Consider the following 19,337-nt stretch of genomic DNA (forward strand, 5'->3'; position numbering starts at 1 on the left):
GTGGGAAGCAGCCACATAGCACAGGGAGATCAGCTCGGTGCTCTGTGACCACCTAGACGGGTGGGATGGGGGGGTGGGATGGGGGGGTGGGAGGGAGACACAAGAGGGAGGAAGATATGGGGATGCAGGTATATGTACAGCTGATTAACTTTGTTATAAAGCAGAAACTAACACACCATTGTGAAGCAATTATACTCCAATAAAGATGTTAAAAAAAAAAAGACCCAATGCAACCAAAAATAAATAAAATAAAATTTTAAAATAAATAAATATATACAATTTATGGATAAATAAATATACAGTACTGGGGAATAAAAGACCGAACGCCACCAAAAAAAAATCAATTAATTAATTAATTAATTTTTTAAAAAAAGAAAAAGACTGATGAGATATGTTGACAATCAATGCAAGATGTGATTCTGAACTGGATTCTTTTCCTATAAAGGACATTGGAATAAATACTGAAATTTGAATGAGGTTTGAGGATTAAATGGTAATATGTTGATGTTAGTGTCCTGATTTTGATGGTCATATAGAGGTTATGATGGAGAGTATCTTTGTTTATAGGAAACACAAACTGAAGTATTGAAGAGTAATGGGGCACCATGTTAGCAACTTACTCTAAAATGGTTCACAAGAAAAGAAAGTTCTTTATTACTGTGCTTGCAATTTTTCTTCAAGTTTGAGAGTTTGTTTTTGTTTCTTTTTAAGGCCACACCACATGGCTTGGGGGATCTTAGTTCCCTGACCAGGGATTGAACCGGGCCCTCAGCACTGAAAGCACCAAGTCCTAACCACTGGACCACCAGAGAATTCCCAAGTTAGAGATTGTTTTGAAAAATGAAAGTTTAGGGCTTCCCTGGTGGCGCAGTGGTTGAGAGTCCGCCTGCTGATGCAGGGGACGCAGGTTTGTGCCCCGGTCCGGGAGGATCCCACGTGCCGCGGAGCGGCTGGGCCCGTGAGCCATGGCCGCTGAGCCTGCACGTCCGGAGCCTGTTCTCTGCAACGGGAGAGGCCACCACAGTGAGAGGCCCACGTACCGCAAAAAAAAAAGAAAGTTTAAATATACACAAAAAAGAATAAACTAACCATACTGTTTCATAAACATTTGAAAAATGTTATATTATCCATAAGAATAAGTGTACTTTAAGACCATAAAAAGGGGGTAGGTATAGCAGACTCATACCCACACAGGTGCAGAGAATGCCTGGAGGAGGTGTAGGAGGCTTTGCAAAGAAAGTGGATTTCATAACTTGTTTCCCCTCTTGTTTGAGAAGCAAAGAAACACAGTGGAATGAACATAGACTGGATCCAGACCTAGGTCTGATTGTTGGAGCTGCCACTTAGTATCTATGTGGTCTTCACTAAGCCCCTTAAGTTTTTAGAAACCCTTACTTTGTAATAATAGGAATAATATCGCCTACCATGAAGTTTTATGGTGAGTGGATTAAAATGAATTCATTTAATAATTACTGTATGTAAAATCAGTTAATAGTGTCCCAGATATAACAGACATTCAGTAAATACAAATGCCTAGCATAGTGCCTGGCACTTGGCATGTACTTTTTTTTTTTACATCTTTATTGGCGTATAATTGCTTTACAATGGCGTGTTAGTTTCTGCTTTATAACAAAGTGAATCAGTTATACATATACATATGTTCCCATATCTCTTCCCTCTTGCGTCTCCCTCCCTCTCACCCTCCCTATCCCACCCTTCTAGGTGGTCAAAAAGCACCAAGCTGATCTCCCTGTGCTATGTGGCTGCTTCCCAATATATCTATTTTACGTTTGGTAGTGTATATATGTCCATGCCACTCTCTCACTTTGTCACAGCTTACCCTTTTGGCATGTACTTTTTTTTTTTTTTTTTGCGGTACGTGCGCCTCCCACTGTTGTGGCCTCTCCCGTTGCAGAACACAGGCTCCGGACGCGCAGGCTCAGTGGCCATGGCTCACGGACCCGGCCGCTCCGCGGCGTGTGGGATCTTCCCGGACCAGGGCACGAACCCGCGTCCCCTGCATTGGCAGGTGGACTCTCAACCACTGTGCCACCAGGAAAGCCCTGGCGTGTACTTTTAAAAAAACAACCTGCTTAAGAAGAGAAGGGAAACAGGTGGGGAAAAGAAGGACAGGTAGTGGCAAAAAAGAGAAAACAAAGAAGGGTCAGAGGTAAAAGTGGGCCAGCTGGATGAAACAGCCCTGCTGATGTGGAACACACAAGCATAAACTTTCCAGTGATAGCTGTCTAATAAGAGGGCAGTCTGTCAGGAAAGGTACTAAGCACCTGTTAATGGTTCACATCAGAATGCTCCAAGGGGAAATTCCTGAATTAAATGGACCTGAACTTTCTGTGTGAAGCTATGTTCTATGTGAAGTTAGACTAGGTAGGTAGGCTTACTTAGAGGAGAGAACAAAGGAAACCTGGAGAGAAAGCTCAGGTGCAGAGGGTGGGGCTCTCAGAGAGGTATTGTCTCCTTATAAAAATGTCTCAATCAAGCATTTTAGATCAGAGTTAGTTCATGCCTCCAAGTTATTTAAGCTACAGAAATGTGAAACATATACTTTTAAGTGATCACAATGTCATGTAGAGTAAGGGCTCAAAATTATCCAACAAAATAACACACTGAAACTGAGAAGAGAAATTTCCAGATATGAAGCTGACAATGACTCTCTGTCAGAGTTAATACAGCAAAGTTGTTCTTTTTTTTAAACTATTTTTATTTAGTATGGAAGAATCGTTTGTCATAACTAAACTGTTAACTGAACCACCAGCCCCTGGAAGACTGCTGCAATTGTTACAAATACTTTATTTGATTTTCAAACAAATTAAAACATTCTAGTTCCTATTAAGGTAACCAAGGCAACACGGATTCATAACCAGCCTATTACTGCACACTGAATGTTAGCCCAAAAGAGATCATAAGTCTAAATCACACCCTCAGGGCAGCAACTACAGTTTTATGATGTCCTTCCCCCACATGTCACTACTTACATCACGGCTATCATCACTAATAGCTGCCTAGTGTCTGCTCTACAGATGATGCTATTTTGGTCTTATACCCAGGCCATTAAAGTGCCATCATTTCTCTATTAATGGAGTGAGTAAGCAATCCACATCCCTGATAATAAGAGCAATCCACGTCAAAAATAAAATAAGCTAAACCAATCAGTTTAAAACTATTGCTACAGGAAAAAAAATCAATGATTAAGTATATCAAGAAAATCTAAGACTGAGGTTAAATAAGACAAGAATACCTTACTGACTCACTCAGTTTCAATATGGATATTTTTTTCTTTTTTGGGAGGGGGAGGGAGGCAGCACACTGCACGGCTTGTGGGATTTTAGGGCCCCGACCAGAGATTGAACCCCAGCCACGTCACTGACAGCACTAAGTCCTAACCACGGGACCACCAATTCCCATCAATATGGATTCCCATCAATATGGATTCCCATCAATATGGATTGTTTTTAAGCACAGATAAAAATTCAGTGTACTTAGCAATGGAAATGATTCTAACAGACAACCTCTCCTAACAAACAACACATAATATCTGTTTGGGTAGTATTTGATAAATGTTAAAATGCTGTATGTTTCTATCTTTTGCCTTAAGAGCTTGATGTTTTGATACTTTTGCCACAGAATTAAAGGAACAGAAAAAAAACAGAGAGAATGGAAGAGAAGGTGAGATGGAAACAGAAAAACAAAGAATTAAACTAGGCTCTAAGGAAGCCATATAAGCAAAAATGACAAGATATTTATTCTTCTAGAAAAATCTTCACAGATAGGAAAGAAAGCAGAAGACCTCTAATTTCAGTTGTGCGAATCCTACACAAGAAAAGACTGAGTAATTTCCTGGCCAAATCTAAATCTCATCATCTCTCAAATGAAGACTAGCTGTACAATGTACCTCAAAGGATTACTAACAGGATAAAATGAGATGAATTTTGAAACGTTAAGAGTACCCAAAAGCATGACTTTCTTCCTACTGTGAAACAAAAAATATGGCAGATTCACATCTTACATTTTAAAAATATATAAAGGAGCAATATGAACTTCAAAAAAATAATAAGGATAAAGGACTTCCCTGCTGGTCCAGTGGTTAAGAATCCACCTTCCAATGCAGGGGACGTGGTTCAATCCCTGGTCGGGGAACTAAGATCCCACACGCCGTCAGGCAACTAAGCCCGTGTGCCACAACTACTGAGCCCCCACGCTCCTTTTCTTTTCTGTCAGGTCAGCGGAAATAGCCTCTTTTCACTTCTGATTCTAATAATTAGAGCCTTCTTTTCATCCTTTCCAAAACTAAAGGTTTATCAATTTTGTTGATCTTTTCAAATAACAAGCTTTTGGTTCTCTGATTTTTCTCTAATGTTTTTCTACTCTTGATTTAATTAATTTCTCCTCTAGTTTTTCGTATTTCCTTCCTTCTGCATGCTTTATATTTAGTGTGCTCTTCCTTATACAGCGTCTTAAGGTGGAAGGTTAGGGTACTGGTATGAGATCTTTCTTCTTTTTTACTATAGACACTAATTGCTATAAATTTCCCTCTCGGCATTGCATTAGATGCAGCCCAGTTTTGGTATGTTGTGTCTTCATTTTCACTCATCTCAAAGTATTTTCTAATTTCCCTACTGATTTCTTCTTTGACCCATTGGTTAAATAGGAGTATGCTGTTTAATTTCCACATATTTGTGCTTCTCCTAATTTTTTTCTGTTACTCATCCAATTTCATTCCATTGTAGTTGAAAAATATACTTTGCATTATTTCTATCAAAAGAGTGAATGTTATTGTATGTGAATCATATCTGTATGGCACACTGTATGGCAAAAATCACAGACAAAATAGCACTAGGCAATAGAAACAGTAACTGTAGCTATGAATCAGTCTTTATTTATGCGAATTTGCAAAAACTTGTGACAGATATGCCATTTCCAGGTAGTTCAAATTTTTACTCTATTACAAATGGTGAAGAAATGCACAAAAACTCCATATGAGAAACTGGAAAACATGAAAAGCTCATTCTCAAGAGAGGCAAATGAAGAACAAATACGAGGTCTCACTAGTAATCTTTTAAAAAGGAAATTTAAAAAAATGAAACTCCATTTTCCTCCTACCAAATTAACAGGTTTATCTCTTGTTTAAATCTTAATCTCTTGTTTAATATCCAATGTTAGAAAAACAGGTGAAATTAGGCACTCTCATATACTGTTGATGGGCATATAAACTGGAATACTTTGGAAAACAATTTGCCAAAAGTATCAAAAGCCTTACAAAAAACTCTAAATGCTTTCATCTAGTAATTCTACTGTAACAATCTGTGTTTAGGAAATAACCCTAAATACAGAAAATACTTTAGACTAATCATATTCACTGTACTATTATTTATAATTTTAAAAAATGGCTACAATATAAATGTCCAATAATAGGAGAATAGTTAGGACAAACTATGGTTTAATTACTGGACAAAATATCATGCAACCATTAAAAATATTTATAAAACATTTACAATATAAGGAAAATACTTTTGTTACGTTAGTGAAAAAGCAAAATTGAACATAGAATATGATTACAGCTACATGTGTAAAAAGAAAAGCAATCGGGCTTCCCTGGTGGCGCAGTGGTTGACAGTCTGCCTGCCAATGCAGGAGACACGGTTTCGTGCCCTGGTCCGGGAGGATCCCACATGCCGCGGAGCAGCTGGGCCCGTGAGCCATGGCCGCGATGGGAGAGGCCACAACAGTGAGGGGCTCGCGTACCACAAAAAAAGAAAAAAAAAAGCAATCAATCTGTATACAGAAAAAAAATTCAGAAAGCATACATCAAAAGACCAATAATAATGGTTGCCTTTATAATGGTTGAGTGTAGTTCTTTCTTTATACTTTTTAGTATCTTTCCAAAGTTCCATGAGAATAAATTTTTATAATAAGAGGTTTATTCAAAACAAATTTAAGAAACTGTTACTTCTAGCAGAACAATCCCCTGAGTACAACACCTCTCTCACAAGCAAAACCTCCCAGGTATATATATATACTCTCACATGGGAGATACACTTACTCTCTCAAACACATAATCCCTAGTTTTTTCCACTTAAGCTTTTAATACTATACTTCTCAAAGTGTTCTGGGTTTGTTTATGGTTGTCATTGTTTATTAAGATAAATGAAATATTCTTTCCTGGGGTTCAGAAATGGCTTTCCAATTCCATGAATATAACCCTTCCACAATTCAAACATATGTCTCCTTATATTCTCAAAATAAATTTACCAAAAAGATTAAAACTAAAGCCAATTGTCAGAACACTCTTTGACATAAATCACAGCAAGATCCTTTTTGACCCACCTCCTAGAGAAATGGAAATAAAAACAAAAATAAACAACTGGGACCTAATGAAACTTTAAAGCTTTTGCACAGCAAAGGAAACCATAAGCAAGATAAAAAGACAACCCTCAGAATGGGAGAAAATATTTGCAAACGAAGCAACTGACAAAGGATTACTCTCCAAAATATACAAGCACTCATGCAGCTCAATATCAAAAAAACAAACAACCCAATCCAAAAATGGGCAGAAGACCTAAACAGACATTTCTCCAAAGAAGATACAGAGTGCCAACAAACACATGAAAGGATGCTCAACATCATTAATCATTAGAGAAATGCAAATCAAAACTACAATGAGGTATCACCTCACACCAGTCAGAATTGTCATCATCAAAAAAATCTACAAACAAGAATGGACTTGAGGACAAGGGGAGGGGGAAGGGTAAGCTGGGATGAAGTGAGAGAGTGGCATGGACATATATACACTACCAAATGTAAAACAGATAGCTAGTGGGAAGGAGCCACATAACACAAGGAGAGCAGCTCGGTGCTCTGTGACCACCTAGAGGGGTGGGATAGGGAGGGTGGGAGGGAGACGCAAGAGGGAGGGGATATGAGGATATGTGAATGCGTATAGCTGATTCACTTTCTTATACAGCAGAAACCAACACAACAATGTAAAGCAATTATACTCCAATAAAGATGTGAGCAACAACAAAAAAAAAGTAAAGTCAATTCTACAAAGTTTAGGAACTGGTGTTATGCACAAAAGACAGCTAATAAAAAGCTCCAAATTAAGTCCAAAGGCACAACTGGGCTTCCCTGGTGGCGCAGTGGGTGAGTGTCCGCCTGCCGATGCAGGGGACGCAGGTTCGTGCCCCGGTCCGGGAAGATCCCACATGCCGCGAAGCGGCTAGGCCCGTGAGCCATGGCCACTGAGCTTGCGCATCCGGAGCCTGTGCTCCGCAACGGGAGGGGCCACAACAGTGAGAGGCCCGCGTACCGCAAAAAAAAAAAAAAAAGGCACAACTAATGTACATACAATTTTTTATAATCAGATAAAAAAAAAGAATTTCCGAAACACTTGTGTCTAGTTGGTCTGTTTATTGAGGCAACAAAGTATCATAAAAAGAATGTGGACTTTGGAATCAGAAAAAGGAGTTTATGCCCTGGTTCTGCAACTTCCTAACTGCGAAAACTTGGGGAAACTAAACTTCTCCAACCTCAATTCCCACCTTAGTAAAAAAGGTATAATAGCACTTCCCTAAAGGACTATGAGGAACAAATGAAAAACTGGGTACAAAGTACTGTAATAAGCAGAGTGCATGTATTAGGTACAGGATACATGGTAGTTCCTATGATTATTTTCATTTCTTTTGGGAGGATGAGGAAGCTCATTTTATAACAAGTTACTCAACTTTATTCCTAATCCAACATCAAGAAACAAAAAAATGAGGCAGCTCTTAAAACCATTAAGAGTCCTTGGCAATTCTCAGTTATAGATTTAGGATGGAGGTAAGCAGATCTTACAGCTCGTATCACCTCTCCAGATAATGCAAAACTGTTCAAGAAAGATGCAACCCTGTGTCTAACAATTATATTCTTACCTTGCAGGCTACATCAACTAATCGCATCTGGATAGCTTGATTGTCTGGGAGTTTAGTGCCAATTGCAAGCAAAGTGTCCAACAGCTGAGCTAGGACTTGATGAGACTCTAGAAAGGAAGATGGAAAGTTGGGTTTTAGAATTTCAAAAGGAGATCACTATAGAAACTAAATTTACTTGGGTAAAGAATGTAGATTTTTGTCAGCTGGGTTCTACTATTTGATCCCTAATTCCCTTCAACTAAATTCCTAAAGGGATCATGTCTAAAAATTTGAGTCCTCCACAGGATGGTGCATAGTGCTCCAAAAATGTTTAGTGCTTGACTAATTCAAGGGCTTTTCATTGCCTTCAAGATAAAGTCTAAATTCCTTAGTAGGGCATGCATACATACATACATATATACATACATACATACATACCAGTCCCGCCATGATGTCTAGCCCTCCCTACTTTTCTAGCCTCATCTATTTCAGGTCTCCTCTAGCACCCTTTTCCCCAATTACTTATAATTTGCTCAGGCCAACTTCCCTACCTAGAATGCCTTCATCTACATCCAACTCCATTTTCAACCTTACTCCCCAGGGAGCACCTACTAATCCTGAAGTGTCACCTCCTGTATGGTACTTTTCCTTCTTCCCCTAAAAATATTAACCATTTCTTCCTCATGCTTCCACTGAATCAGCTGTAACACTTTACGATACTTATTTATTTGTATATCAGACAAAACCAGGAGACTGAAAGATCCTTAAGGGCAAGGACTGTGTTTTATTCACCTTTGTATTCTCAGAATCTAGCGCGACTCATTATATGCCCAACAGATGCTTAATAAATGGGCAAACAGCCAATTCTAAGTGAACCACTATCAATCACCTTAGCCAGATTCTCTTCTTTGTTCCAAAATACGGCTCTTATGGTATGGTAGTGTTAGTGGTATACAAGAGGATTTAGGTGGCATTAGGAAAATCATTTTTATATTAATAACCTTGTACAGGCATACCTTGTTTCACTATGCTTCACTTTATTGCACTTTGCAGATACTGTACTACATTTTTTACAAATTGAAGGTTTGTCTCAACCCTGCAACAAACAAGTCTACCAGTGCCATTTTCAACAGCACTGCTCACTTCATGTCTCTGTCACCTTTTGGTAATTCTTGAAATATTTCAAACTTTCATTATTATATTTGTTATAGTGATTTGTGATCAATGATCTTTGATATTACTATTGCAAAAAGATAATGACTCACTAAAGGCTCAGATTATGGTTAACATTTTTTAGCAATACAGTATTAAGGTAGTACATTCTTTTTAGACATAATGCTATTGCACACTTAATCGACTACAGTATAGTGTAGACATTACTTTTATCTGCACTGGGAAATCAAAAAACTTGTGTGACTTGCTTTATTGTGATATTCATTTTACTGTGGTGGTCTGGAACAGAACCTGCAATATCTCAGAGGTATGCTTGTACATATTTTAATGAACAAAATAAAAATTGCAGTTATTATGTTGATGACATTAATTTTCTTTTACCTTTACTAATATAGTCTCTTTAAATTAATTTTATTTAACTAAAAAATAATTGTCCACTTAAAAACATTAAGTAAACCATAATATAGATGTGAAACAAGTATGTCAAAAATGGTATGATATATAAATGACCAAAGCTCAGAAAACACTGGTTAAATCATCTCTTACTAAGACTTCCAGTAAAACACAATAGACTGAACACATCTGTTTATCACTAATTCTTTCCTAAAACCTCATTAACATATAAGCGTAAAGAAATTTAAAAGGTATAAACTTACAAGGACAAAGAAAACAGGAGAAGAAAGGTAAGCAGATGAGAAAAGTCAACAAATTTTTCCGAGATGGAAAGCAGTTAAAAAGTCTATGGCAGCTCAGTGCTTTGTGACCACCTAGAGGGGTGGGATACGGAGGGTGGGAGGGAGGCACAAGAGAGAGGAGATATGGGGAGATATATATATATATAGCTGATTCACTTCGTTATAAAGCAGAAACTAACACACCATTGTAAAGCAATTATATTCCAATAAAGATGTTAAAAAAATACTTAGTATGCCAATAAAAAAAAAAAAGTCTATGGCAAAACTGAGAAATCTAATACTAAATGCCTACTGAGGAGGGTGTCGTGACAGAGCAAATAAATTCTAGCCATACGCCCAGAAAGATTCAGGAATTGTAGATTTTAAAAAAGACAACCAGGGCTTCCCTGGTGGCACAGTGGTTGAGAGTCCGCCTGCCGATGCAGGGAACTGCCCCGTTCGTGCCCCGGTCCGGGAGGGTCCCACGTGCCGCGGAGTGGCTGGGCCCGTGAGCCATGGCCGCTGGGCCTGTGCGCCCAGAGCCTGTGCTCCGCAACAGGAGAGGCCACAACAGTGAGAGGCCCACGTACCACAAAAAAATAAATAAATAAAAAGACAACCAAAACACACCCCAAAACAGGGATGAGGCAGGGATTTGTTTGAAGCGTCTATAAGAAGTAGTTGGACCCCTGCCTCCTTCCCTATCCTATATAACCAAGTGACCACTGAAATAGGAGGTTTGTTCTCTATAAAAATTAGGACAGAAAGGATCTAATTTGGGGAATACTAGGTGAGGACAGGGAGGAAATATAATGAAGAAGAGAAGATTAAGAGATAATCAACATATTGAAAATGAGACTCCCTCCCTCTCCCTAGCTCCCTTCAGTTGCTTTGGCTAAAAAAAAACCATAGCAGCCAGGCATTTCTCTGTCTTCCTAGCAGGAGAGTCAAAAGCTGATGGGTGCCACAGAAAAACAGCAAAAAACACTAATATTTAACGGTCCTCCAAAGACATAAAGGATCATCTTAGAGTGGAGCCTACCAGCTGACTCTATTCTTTATTCTGCTCCTCTGCAGTTATTCCCACCATTCAGTCTTCCAGCTCACTTACTTAATGTTCTGCCTCAGTTATTCTACTACTGATTCCTTCTAGTGCATTTTTCTTCTCAGTTATTGTGTTGTTCATCACTGTTTGTTTGTTCTTTAGTTCTTCTAGGTCTTTGTTAAACATTTCTTGTATTTTCTCAATCCGTGCCTCCATTCTATTTCCGAGATTTTGGACCTTTACTATCATTACTCTGAATTCTTTTTCAGGTAGGTTGCCTATTAACGCTTCATTTATTTGATTTTGTAGGTTTTTACCTTGCTCCTTCGTCTGTAACATTTTTCTGTCGTCTCATTTTTTCTGATGTATGGGACTGTATTCCTGCCTTACTTGTTGTTTGGCCTAAGGCGTCCAGCACTGGGGTTTGCAGGCGGTTGGGTAGAGCCGGGTCTTGGTGCTGAGATAAGGACCTCCGGGGAGACCTCACTCCAATTAATATTCCCTGGGGTCTGAGGTACTCTGTTAGTCTAGCAGTTTTGTTTTTTTTTGTTTTTTTTTTTTACGCGGGCCTCTCACTGTTGTGGCCTCTCCAGCTGCGGAGCACAGGCTCCGGACGCGCAGGTTCAGCGGCCATGGCTCATGGGCCCAGCCGCTCTGCGGCATGTGGGATCTTCCCGGACTGGGGCACGAACCCGTGTCCCCTGCATCGGCAGGCAGACTCCCAACCACTGCGCCACCAGGGAAGCCCAGTCTAGCAATTTGGACTCGGCACTCCCACCAAGGAGCTCAGCCCCAACCCCCGGTCTGGGAACCAAGATCCTGCAAGCCACACAGCATAGCAATAGAAAAACACACACACACACACACACACACACACACACACACACAAAGGAGAAAGCAAAAAATATTAGAAAAAACAAAAAATATATTAGGAAAAATAAAAATATAAGTGAAACAACTACAACAAGGTAAAACAGAACCACAACAGAAAAAAAAAAAAAGGGAACAAGCCAAAAGGAGCTGAATAACAAACTATAAAGAATAAAATAAAATTAGAAAAATCAAAATATAAATGAATCAACAACAACAAGGTAAAACAGAAACACAACCTAAAAAAACTTTTAAAATTAAAAAAGACCCTTGGCTGTGGGGGCAGAGCTTAGGCAGGGGCGGAACTTAGGCGGGGGTGGGGTTTAGTGTGGGGGAACCTAGGCGTAGCACCTGTGGGGAAAGGCAGCACGGCCTGAGGGGGGCCTTGGTGTGCAGAGTTTGGAGTTCAGAGGTAAGGCCCTGGGTGGGGGTGTGTGGACGGAGCTTAGGCTCAGCACTGCTGGACCTCAGAGGGCAGAGGATTAGGCCCAGGACCTCAGCAGGCTCCCCACAGGCCCAAGTGGGCAGGGAAATGCTGGCTGTGCTCCCTTCCATTCCTCCCCTCTCCCGAGGGTCTCCCCTGTCCCTGTTGATCCGCTAACCATGGGTGGGCCCCACCTGATCTGGGAACCCTTCCCCTCCCCCAGCCACCCCTCAGGGGCGCCAGTCCCATCCCACCTCCACTTCTCCTTCCCCCTCACTCCCTGACATGTCACACTCCCCCTACCCAGTCACTCAGTGGTTCCTACCATCCCCTTCGATGTCTGTGGTCCCCCACCAGTGCCTGGTAGGTGCCCTAGCTGTGCAGAGATGCGAACTCAGCGTCCTCCTACTCTGCCATCTTGACTCCACCCCCATCAAATTGTTTTATGGTAGTAGTAGGAATACTTTTTAAATTTCTCCCTAATGTCATTACATTGGCATTTCAATAAATGCCAAAAAATTTTTTTAAATATATTTTGATTGTTTCCTGTGAATTAAAAGTCTTGGGTCAAAATTCAATACAGGTAAAATTTAAAGTTCCTTCTAACAAAATAAAAAATTCTCAACTTCAACCCATGGGCCACTTATATAAGATATTTGTTATCATTAAACAGTTGTACAGTAAGTGAATTTAGATTGTCTCTTGAGTTCACTGGACCTTTATTACTCTCATAACCTCAAGTTGATAGACTAAATGTTGTCCAATATTTAAATAATCGTATTTGTTTAACTATGTATACCCTAAAATGAAATAAAACTATTTTTTGAAACTACAAACAATTCAAACAAAACTATAGTACTTTCAGGAACAGCCACAAAGGATTTCATTTTATTTAATTTTAGAATAAATATCAAGGCAATGAGGCACTAACCCTATAAGAAAACCTTATACATAAATAAAACTAGATAATCAAAGAAAAAAAATTTTAAGGTAAAATAGTTTTCCTTTTCACCTAAACACAGAATAATTTTAGTGGGCATCAACAAGGAACAAACAGAAAAGGCAACAACATATGAGACATGGGAGATGTTGCCTTTATAGAAGTAAATTGTGGGGGACCACATGACCAGGGCAGCACCAGGGCGAGTTAGTAGGCACAGTCAACAAAACATCAACTCTGTCACATACTATGTAACCTTGAACAAGTTAGTTAACTTCTCTGAGCTTCAGTTTCCCAGCCTATGAAATAGGGACAATAGTATCTATCTTATGTCATATGTAAACTATCTTAAGTATATGGCACTTAGTAGAGATCAATAAATGATAGCTATTAAGAGATAAACCTGTATTTTAACTCTAGTGTAAATATATGTACGTGGTTTTATTGAATCATCCTCAAATTCCTTTTCAATAACCACCAACACAACAAAATTTTGTTCTACATTGTATACAAAAGGAACTAAAGATTTCTGATCTAATTATACAGCTTTTTCTTTTTTTCTGGCCAGGCCTGCAGCATATGGGGTCTTAGTTCCCCAACCAGGGATCAAACCCATGCCCCCTTCAGTGGCAGCTCAGTCCTAACCACAGGACAGCCAGGGAATTCCCTATATAGCTTTTAAATTGCAACTTACTTTCATTCTGCAGGATGTTAATGGCATCATCCATAATGCAGTCTGGTGAAAATCCTGCAGTCTTTGACAGTAAACCCAACAATGATGCAATTTTCAGTCTCACAGATGGATCATTCTCCTGAAACAAAAGAAGCTATTGTTACACTGATGCTCTACTCTCAGGAACATGGGAAACTAATATCTCAAAACAGTCTCAACAAGTATTTCTTAAGCTTTATTTCTGAAAAATTAACTTTATATGCTTTGGGGGCAGAAAGTTTTTCTCAATCTGTATGTTACACCTAAATACTGCAAAGTGAATGGGAATATTTTATGCCTTCCTGATGTCATTAACTTCTAATGAGATGTGTGCTTTTGGGATTAAAAGTACCTTTCCTCCACTCTGCAGTAACATTAGACATGAGTTGCAGCAACTTGGACCACCAACACTGCCAGCACTGGGCACTCAACACTGCTGTCAGCACCACTGTTTTTGGAGCCCCAGAAATTGGGTGCTGCAGCTACTACTGCTATCACCAGAAAGAAGTTTTCGTTCTACCTGTGTTTTTTTGGATCACCAGATCCTGATCAGAAGTCTGGGGCAGGTGATGGGACTTCCCAGGTGGTCCAGTGGTTAAGACTGTGCTCCCAATGCAGGGGGCCCGGGTTCAATCCCTGGTCAGGGAACTAGATCCCACATGACGCAACTAAAAATCCTGCATGCAGCAACAAAGATCCCGTGTGCCACAAGTAAGACCCGGTGCAGCCAAATAAATAAATAAATAAATATTTTAAAGAAAAGTCTGGGGCAGGTGAATCATTGTCTGGGTCTAGGTCCTGGGTCTGGGGCCCAGGGCAAGAGAGACTAAGACATGAGTTAGCGTGGCCCATTTAGCTTCAATATCGGGAGGTGGTCTCTAATTTGCACCAAGATTCCTAGGGTGAGAAACTTCCCCCAAAGACCGAAAGGAACATGTCTTTTTGTTCATCACCATATCGCAAGTATGTAGCACAATATCTGGCACTAAGTAGACAGATGTTCAATAAACATAGGTAAAATGAAAAAAAAAAAAAGTACCTTGCCAATGCTAAGATTAAGCAAGCATTTCTGTCCCAAGGACAAAATTACTTAAATGGATGCTCAAAAGATGAAGTGCCTTCTAGATGTGACCCCAGTTTCTAAGGAGGTAACTGGGTAGAACAAGGCAGCCTGAAGCAGGAGAAGGGACAAAAGATATGCAGTCAGAAGACCCTGAATCCTGGCACACCACTTACCATAAGTTCAACCTTGGGAAAGTCATTTTCTTGGGAACTTAAGCTGTGGAGTGCAGCAGAAGGAGAAAGGGCTTTGAAATTGGCCAGATTGAGGTGTGAAGCCTGGACTCACTATGTAATAGCTATATGTCTTGAACAGGCTAATTAACTTCCTAAGCCTCATCTGTGAAATGGGGCTAATAACAACCTCAAACGGCTACTGAGAGGAAAACAACTCACACAGAAATGGGCATACAGAAGGCAATCAAATATTAATGCCCCTCCTTCCTTCCTCTATGATCATCAGTCCTTTCATGTGGAGGGTAATAAAACCTGAACTGAATCCCTATGAATATGATACTCCGATAGGTACCATAAAGAGCAAATAAAAAACACGTGAAAAATAAGGATGCAATCACCAAGCCCAGAATATGGGAAATTCCATGGGTAAAATGCCTAGTTTTTAAACAATAAATATCATGGGAAAGAAAAGGTGGTGGGGGGAGGGAATGCTATAGATTAAAAGAAACTGAAAAGGACAGCTAAACTAACCAAATGCAATGTGTGAATCTTGCTCAAACAAACCAACTGTAAAAAGACTTTAAGACAATCAGTGAAAGCTGAACATGGACTAGGTATTATACACTATTAAGGATTATTGTTAAGTGTCATTTTTTTTAAGTCCTAAAAAAAGTCCTAATTTGTTAAACACAGATAATTAAGTGTTTATAGGTAAAATGATATGTTGTCTGGGATTTGCCCCACCCCCAAAAAAGTAGGGGAATGAACCAAACAAGAAGAGCAAAATGTTGATAATTGTTGAAGCTGGATGAGGAACACTGGAAGGCTCATATTATTTTCTCTCCTTTTGTGTATGTTTGTAAATTTACAAAAAAAAAAAAGTTAACTTTTTAGAAAAATCACATGAAAGTACTTATTCTATTTAAAATGCAAATTAATTTACTCATTCAACAAACATTCAAGAAGTACCTACTATGTGCCGAGCATCATTCTAGCTGCTGGGGATACAACGGTGAATAAAACAGAAGCAATCCCTGCTCTCATAGCGCTTATATTCAAGTGGATAGGACTGGCAAAAGAGGGAATCCTCTGGTGGTCCAGGGGTTAGGACTTGGTGCTTTCACTGCCATGGGCCCAGGTTCAATCCCTGGTCGGGGAACTATGATCGTGCAAGCCGTCTGGCTCGGCCAAAAAGAATAAAAAATTTAAAAATAAAGACTGGCAAAAGAAAATATGTAATTTCATATGGTAAGCATTCTGAAGAAAAACGACGTGTGTAAGAGGTTAAAGACTAATGTGGAGAGGCTGTTATAGACAGGACAGTGAGGAAAGTCCACTCTAAGGATTTGACTTTTGAACGGACACTTAACTGAGTGAGACAGAGAGCAATAGGAAGTTTTAGGGAAGCAGCATTCCAGGCAGAAGAATGTTGCAAACCCAGAATATGGAAGATTCTGAAATGCTGCATTTAAGAATGCATACATATCTGTTACAGTGATTCTCTCCAGAGTATTCTCTGGAGAGTGTATTTTGTTTTCTAACTTTTTTATTTGCAGAGGCAAGTCTCATTCTTTATTTTATACACTTCTATACTGCTTGAATTTGTTACAATAAATGCTACAGTTGGGGTTTTTAAAAGAATGTTAAATTTAAAACTCCACACAAACATTCATAACCCTTCAAAAGCTTCCAGTTTCCTATGGAAAGAAGCCTGAGCTGCTGAGCATGCCACAACGGCCTGCCAAGACTGTCCTGTATGTCAGCTCCCACAATTCCCCACCAAGCTTGATGCCATGAGGCTTCAAGTTCCTGTACTTCTGCTCAGATTGCTCCTCTGCCTAAATTGCTCTCCCTGCCTCCCACAGCCACTCCCTCCTGCCCCTCAGGTATCAGCAACCCCAGGAAGTTTGTCTCTGATGCCTGAACTGGACAAGAGTGCCCTTCCCCTTGGACCACCCAAGCAGCCTGGTGCAACCCTGTATCATGCCCCTCACCAGTGCACTGTAATTATCATAGTGTATTATGTGATTGTGTCTGTTTCCCCAACCAACCTGTGAACTGCTAAAGTGACAAGCAGAATGCCCAGAAAGCACTTCGTACATTCTGATAAAAATAAAGGGAAGAGTATAGGAAAAGGAAAAGCCACGTGTCCTACTTAATTCACTCAGTGAATTAAATAATTCATCCATCATCTGTTCAACAGGATTTCCTGAGTACTTACAAGGAGCCACTGTGTTTGGCCATGGGGATACACTGCCCTCATGGAACTTTAAGTTTTAATGGGCAAGGCAGACAATTGTCAAGTAATGTCCAAATACATAATTACAAAGTTGTACTGTAAAGGAAAAATAAAGAGTTCTATGAAAGCATATAACAAACACAGACTTTAATTTGAGGCAGAGAGAAAAGAATAAATGAATGCTCTCAGTCATGAAAGAACACCACAGCTTCCAGAACTGAAAAAGGGGGCAATGTGGCTAAAATGTAGACTACCATGAAATGCGGCTACAGAGGCAAGCAGGTGCCACAACTTTTTGAGAATTATGGCAAGTGTCTCTGATAGTGCCCAGAAGGTAGCAGGAATTCAATACATATTTGTTCACTGTTGAATAAACAAATGAATAGTCTTTGTCCTAAGAACAATAAAAATCCTTTGAATAACTATAACGAGGAGAGTGACATAAACAGATTCAAATTTCTGAAATACCAAACCAGCCTCAATATAATGATTGGATTGGAAGGGGCAAAAGTAGCCAGAGAGACAAATTAAGAGTAATTGCGGTGCTTGCTTTGGCAGCACATATACTAAAACTGGGACAATAGAGAGAAAATTTGCATGGCTCCCATGCAAGGATGACATACAAATTCATGAAGCATTCCATATTTCTGAAAAAAAATTTAATCCTTTGAGCAGCGAAAAATAAAAAAAGGAGTATTTGATTTAAAAAATTATAGAACAGCAAAAGAATCTGAATGGTTCCAAAGAATTATTCATCTTTCCATTCATTCTTTTAATAAATTAAATAAAACTTAATACGCGAAAAAAAAAAAAAAAAAAAAGAGTATACCGCTATAGTCCAGCAAAAGGCAATGCCAAGACTCTCACGTTAGGGGCAGGCTAGATAATACAGAACAACCTTCCCGCTAAGGAAAACTAGAATAGTATTACGGATGCCAAAAAGAAAAACATATGTGTGTGACTTCTCAACGGAAACAATACAATGATATATTTAAAATACTAAAAACAAACAAACAAATAAAGAAAAACAGCCAATCTAAAATTCTACACACAGCAAAAACATCATTCAAGAAGGGAGGTAGGGGCTTCCCTGGTGACACAGTGGTTAAGAATCCACCTGCCAATGCAGGGGACACTGGTTCAAGCCCTGGTCCAGGAAGATCCCACATGCCATGGAGCAACTAAGCCCATGCACCACAACTACTGAGCCTGTGCTCTAGAGCCTGTGAGCCACAACTACTGAAGCCCGAGCACCTATAGCCCGTGTTCCACAACGAGAAGCCAACGCAATAAGAGGCCCACGCACCGCAACGAAGAGTAGCCCCCACTTGCCACAACTAGAGAAAAACCTATGCACAGCAACAAAGACCCAAAGCAGCCAAAAATAAATAAAGTAAAATAAAATAAATTAAAAAAAAAAAAAAAAGAAGGAACGTAAAGGGAATTCCCTGGCAGCTCAGTGGTTAGGACTCAGCACTTTCACTGCTGTGGCCCAGGTTCAGGGGCTGGTTGGGGAACTAAGATCCCACAAACCATGCAGCATGGCCAAAAAAAAAAAGAATGGACGTAAAACTTAAAACTTTTCCATACATACAAACACAAAGAATTTGTCACTGAGTGCCACCAGTAAACTCACAATAAATGGAAATATCAGAGGGTATTCATCAGCCAAAAGGAAAATAATCCCAGGTGAATAAACAGTCACAGATACAAGAAGGAAAGAAAAGCAATGATAAATACATGTGGGTAAATGATAAATACACAGGTAAACTTAAATGAATATTGCCTGTAGAAAATAACAATGTCTTCCAGAGTGAAAAATGGAGAATTAAACCATAAAACTTCATTCACACATGTAAGTCAGGAAGGTGGATAAATGAAGTTAAAGTCCTCACATTGTTCAAAATAGAAACTGTACCATTTAACACTTGACTTTGATCAGTCAAGAATTCATGTAATAGCTAGGTTATAACCAGTAAAAGAAGTGTAAAAGAATGTATAACTCCCAAGCTAATAAAAAAGGGGTGGAGGAGAGAATTTTTTTAAAAGAGTCAATGCAAAAGATGGCAAGAAATGAGGGAAAAGAAAAGAACACTGAGCAGGTAAGACAAATAGAA

General features: G+C 39.5%; 1 protein-coding gene and 1 non-coding gene across 2 annotated transcripts in view; one reads left to right on the forward strand and one right to left on the reverse strand.

Annotated features, from left to right (window-relative positions):
• Positions 1–19,337, reverse strand: part of INTS4 (integrator complex subunit 4) — a 112,278-nt gene that overhangs the window by 79,940 nt on the left and 13,001 nt on the right. Inside the window, exons 3-4 of the mRNA XM_022593907.2 lie at positions 13,728–13,845; positions 7,929–8,035 (exon numbers count right to left, since the gene is read on the reverse strand). Of these exons, the coding sequence (XP_022449615.1) occupies positions 7,929–8,035; positions 13,728–13,845 (225 nt within the window). The remainder of the gene's footprint in view (positions 1–7,928; positions 8,036–13,727; positions 13,846–19,337) is intronic.
• LOC115802658 (U6 spliceosomal RNA) lies at positions 17,763–17,869 on the forward strand. The gene has a single exon (XR_004023172.1). It is a non-coding gene; the product is annotated as a U6 spliceosomal RNA (small nuclear RNA).

The sequence above is a fragment of the Delphinapterus leucas genome, chromosome 7 (assembly GCF_059928025.1).
Source record: "Delphinapterus leucas isolate spDelLeu-1000000601 "Yukka" chromosome 7, BTC_Dleu_Yukka2, whole genome shotgun sequence".
Lineage (NCBI taxonomy): Eukaryota > Metazoa > Chordata > Mammalia > Artiodactyla > Monodontidae > Delphinapterus > Delphinapterus leucas.